We start from the raw sequence: 4,503 nt of genomic DNA, 5'->3' as shown, positions 1-4,503 counted from the left end.
CAAAAGACTTGAAGTTGTAGGAGTGGAAGGACTTGGTGCGGCCAGTTGGGGAGATGGAGTGGTCAGAGAAGCCCTCAGAAAGTTCCTGGTCCGAGGCCTCATACCCCATAGGGAGGAAGACATCCAGCTCCTGGAGCTCAGCTGGTGGTGAACTCATCCCCTCCTTGCTGGAGGGGCTGGAAAGGTGGATGAGCTCCATGCAGGCCCCATTGCCCACATTGCTCAGGCTGTGCTGACGGGACTCATAGGACTCTTTGACGTAGAGCTTGGTGAGCGTGTCCTGCCAACCAGCCAACCTTGCCAGCTGCTTCACCATGTCCTGCTGTGCATAGATCAGGTGGAAAAGCTGCAGGAGAAGGAAAAGGGAGGAGATCTTATGATGCTGCCCCAGCTCCTGATGGGTTGACCCATCCAAGGAGTAAGATGCTTGGTTTTGAGCGCCCCAGATCCTCCATCACCATCATGTGGTGCTGAGGCTTCACCACCTCCATGACACATCCATGTACATGTTAGCACCTTCCTCAAGGCCCCCATGTTTGGGCATGGCTGGGTGCCCAAGGAGCTCAGCCCTTGGAGTGACAACTCTGCCACCTCCCCTTGCACCCACGGCACTGCTCACCTTGCGGCAGATATCGAGCCGGACAGCCAGCTCAGCCCGGTGGGACAGGTAGACCACAGACACCAGGTCCTTGTAGTTGGGAGGGTCTATGGACAAGGAAAGACAGGACAGTGGTGGGACACCTCATGCTGGCCCCCAAAGACCCCAGTCAAAAACTAAGCCTCATGGGAAGCTACCAGTGATGACCAAAAGGCATGTGTTTGGGATGGGTGACTAAGACCAGTCTAGTTTCAACAGGACACATGGTACCTGCTCCAAGGACCTGCTCCGAGAGGCAACGGAAGAGCAGCATGGAGCTGGGGATGTCATTGAGGTAGGAGATGAGCCCATGGTACCCAATGTCCTTCAGCTTCAGGCGGTTCTTGCTGCGCTCAGGGACCTTCTCATACTTCAGCATCTTGTAGAGGACCTGGTGAGAGACAACAAGGTGGCCACCATGCTGGGACAAAGCACCTGGCCGCCAGGGATGACAAGAGGTCAGTGCTGGGGACCTGCCTTACCTTGAAGACCCTCTCTCGCACTTCATCTGAGAACTTCTTCTGCACCAGCAGTGAGAAGAAGACCTCAACATGGCCTGGCTCAAAGAGGAAGGTGAAGAGCTGTTCCTGGGCAGGTGAGCCCTTCAGCAGGCTGTGGATCACCTCCAGTGCTCCGCAGACCTGCAGGACATGGGGCTGGTTGTCCACCACCCTCCAAGTGCCCCACCAGTACCTCAGCAACTTCTCCCCACCTGCTGCTGAGTACCAGCCCAGCTCATGGCATGCTAAGGTCTTTGGGGAGCAGGGTGGCTTTGGTGACATACCTGCTGCTCATCCTGCACCCCAGTCAGGTAGTTCAGTAAGCTCTGCATCTCCTCCCCAGAGAAGCTCCTGCAGAAGAAATCCTTCACCAAGCTGAAGAGGGATGTCTGCACTGTCTTGATATCATCGGTGGCTGTGGTCTTCTCCCTGGAGGTGCTGATGGACAGACACACATGGGGATATGTACAGCCAGTACCTTGTCACCCATTGTCAGCATGATCCCAAATCCCACCATAAAGCCTGAGGAGCTCTGGGCAGCCTGTTGTGGACGTCTAGAGATCTTCTGGACCACTGGTTAATATTTACCTTATACTTTTGGGTCTCTACAGGGTATGAGCACACCATGGACATGCAGAAACACATTGAGTCAGACAAGAACAGGGCATTAGCTCCTTGCAGAAGTCACTGTGCTCTTGGTGGCTGCTGGAGAGATGCTGGGGATGGATTTGGGAGCTGGGGACAGGCTTGAGGATGAGGCATGGCCATGGGAAGTGGAAGGTCCTACACCCATCACTATGCTCCCACACCAGGAGGAGGGATTTTACCCCAAGAAAATGGTGTCTAGGCCAAACCACAGCTCTGAGGGGTGAAGCCCACCACCACCACTACCACCACCACATCAGTGTTCAGGAGTCCCATCTATGTGTGGCAGCTCACCCGTAGTACGTCCGGATGGAGTCGAGGATGTACTGCACTCCATACTTCTTGCGGACACGCTGCTTGTGATCCTTGACCACATTGGCCAGATACTGGATATGACCTGCAGGGAGAAGGTGTGAGGAGCCACAGAGGCTGATTGGGATGGAGGACTCCCCCAATCCCTCCCAGGTCTCACCTAAGCGCACGGCGAAGTCGCTGTTGCTCCAGATTCGGAAGTCAAAGAGGAGATGTTGGTAGAGGAGGTGCAGCAGGAGACCGCTGCCCTCAGAGGCCACCTGCTCCATGAGGATCTGTGAGGCCATCAGAGTGCTCATGTCCAGCAGTGCACCAGAGACCTGCCATGGGTGAAAGAGACTTGCAGCTCCAGCACCACCTTGGGAAATGTCCTCAGGGACTCGGGGATGGAGCTTTTGGGAGCCCATCACACCTTCTGCAGCAGTGCCCCGATGATGGCTGGCCCGTAGCACTGCACCAGGCTCTCCTGGTTTACTGGGTGGTTCTGGATGAAGTTCTTCACCAGCAGCAGGAAGGCAGCCACGCTGTTCCTCTCCAGCCTGCTCTCTGCAAGGCACAGGGCAGAGCCCCACCGGTAGCCATGAGTCCTGTGCCCACCCAAACACCTTGGAGATCCCACCATCAAATTTTCTCTCCAGCCTGGTCTCCTATTTCTCCAACATTTATGGGGATGGAAATCTTAGTTGCCCTAAGCAAACTATGACCTAACACTACCATGCCAACTAGACCATGGCACTAAGTCCCTCCTTAAACACCTCCAGGGATGATGACTCCACCACCTCCCTGGCCAGCACATTCCAGCGTCTAACCACTCTTTCTGTGAAGAAATTCTTCTTGATGTCCAACCCAAACCTCCCCTGGTGCAGCTTGAGACTATGTCCTCTCATCCTGGTCACTAGTTGCTTGGGAGAATAGACTGACCCCCACCTGGACACAATCTCCTGTCGGGTAGTTGTAAACAGCAATAACGTCCCCCCTGAGCCTCCTCTTTTTCAAGCTAAACCCCCCCAGTTCCCTCAGCCTCTCCTCATAGGATTTGTGGTTTAGACCCTTTACCAGCTTCACTGCCCTTCTCTGGACACGTTCCAGTACCTCAATGTCCTGCTTGCAGGGAGGGGTCCAGAACTGGACACATGACTCAAGGTGTGACTTCACTAGTGCTGAGTACAGAGGAACAATCACTTCCCTGGTCCAGCTGCAAACATCCCTAGACTCCATGCAAAGGCAACCTGAAGGTGGCTGGCCACTCTCACCTTCCCAGACCTGCTTGTTCATGACTAATTGTGTCATAACAATGTTAAAAGTGGTTCCTCCATTACTCTGTAGCTCCTGGTGCCTCGGGCAAGACCTCTCCTGCCCGTGGTAGGATGTGTCTGGTCCAGGAACACCTCCATGGCACTGTGGTTACCTCCAGCCACCTGAGCAGGAGGACTCTTGCTTCAAATCTTCTGAGCCCCTCACCTGAGGACTTTCCCAGTGGGATGAGCATGCCCTGGGCGTTCCTGGAGGACGTCAGCTCTGGCCCCACCAAATCATTGGTCTCCTGCTCATCCTCAGGCTCCTCCTTCTTGGACACCACTTGCTCGAGCAGGGGCAGCAGCACACCCATCCCACCCACGCAGTTGACCACGTCCTGATGGAAGAAGGTGAGAGGCTTTGTTGGGTGCTGCATGGTGACAGCACCATAGAAGAGCAAGTTGCACCTGAGGTCCCCTAAAGTTCCTTAAAGTTCCTAAAGTTCCCTAAAGCTGTTCCCCTGCACCACCCATGGTGCCCAGGAGGGTGGCAGCTCAATAGACGCTGAGGAGCTGTGGGGCACACAAGTCCCTGTAGGGTCCAGGGGAGACATCTGTGAGGGTCCTGCCCTGGCTTCATACCCAAGGAGGGACCCACCTGCCCCCATGTCATGGAGTGGATGGGTCACCCTGCACCCAGCCTACCTTGATGTCCCAGTTGACCACCTTGTGCCCTGTCAGCCTCCCATCTAAGCCGTGGCTGGGAGAGAGGTCTAGGCAGATGTTGTTCCTGCAGGCCTAGAAGAGAGCACCATGGGAGCATCCTCATGCTCCTGGAGATGTTCCTTAAAGAAGGAGCGTCTACCAGCATCATCCCTGCCCCCAGGGTGGTGTCTCTGCTCACCTGTGGGGTGTAGTAGAGCAAGAGCTTGCTGTTGAGCTCGATCAGGTCACCTTCCAGTGTAAATGGTGATGTGACATTTGGTCCTGGGGAAAGAGGACTGGGGTGAGCTAGGTCATGGTGGAGGAGACCTCCATTGCCACCAGTACCCCTGTAGATGTCCCCTGTGTCCCACCCACCCTGAGATACCTGCACAGAACAGTGCCTTGACCTGGGCTTGCTGTAGAGCCTCACAGAAGATGGCCACAGAGCCCAGGTGACCCTCCAGAGAGG

At 55.3% G+C, this 4,503-nt stretch overlaps 1 protein-coding gene across 1 annotated transcript in view; it reads right to left on the bottom strand.

Moving 5' to 3' along the window:
* The window catches only part of NBEAL2 (neurobeachin-like 2), a gene marked incomplete at its 5' end in the record, with an annotated part of 18,104 nt that overhangs the window by 10,281 nt on the left and 3,320 nt on the right, over positions 1-4,503 (bottom strand). Inside the window, 12 exons of the mRNA XM_009077557.1 lie at positions 9-346; positions 620-705; positions 869-1,028; positions 1,120-1,278; positions 1,422-1,575; positions 2,077-2,179; positions 2,255-2,414; positions 2,507-2,640; positions 3,556-3,727; positions 4,035-4,127; positions 4,234-4,316; positions 4,420-4,500. Coding sequence (XP_009075805.1) covers positions 9-346; positions 620-705; positions 869-1,028; positions 1,120-1,278; positions 1,422-1,575; positions 2,077-2,179; positions 2,255-2,414; positions 2,507-2,640; positions 3,556-3,727; positions 4,035-4,127; positions 4,234-4,316; positions 4,420-4,500 — 1,723 coding nt within the window. The remainder of the gene's footprint in view (positions 1-8; positions 347-619; positions 706-868; positions 1,029-1,119; positions 1,279-1,421; positions 1,576-2,076; positions 2,180-2,254; positions 2,415-2,506; positions 2,641-3,555; positions 3,728-4,034; positions 4,128-4,233; positions 4,317-4,419; positions 4,501-4,503) is intronic.

This window comes from Acanthisitta chloris, unplaced genomic scaffold (assembly GCF_000695815.1).
Source record: "Acanthisitta chloris isolate BGI_N310 unplaced genomic scaffold, ASM69581v1 scaffold21056, whole genome shotgun sequence".
NCBI classification, from domain to species: Eukaryota; Metazoa; Chordata; class Aves; order Passeriformes; family Acanthisittidae; genus Acanthisitta; species Acanthisitta chloris.
This window is presented reverse-complemented; position numbering and strand designations above follow the sequence as displayed.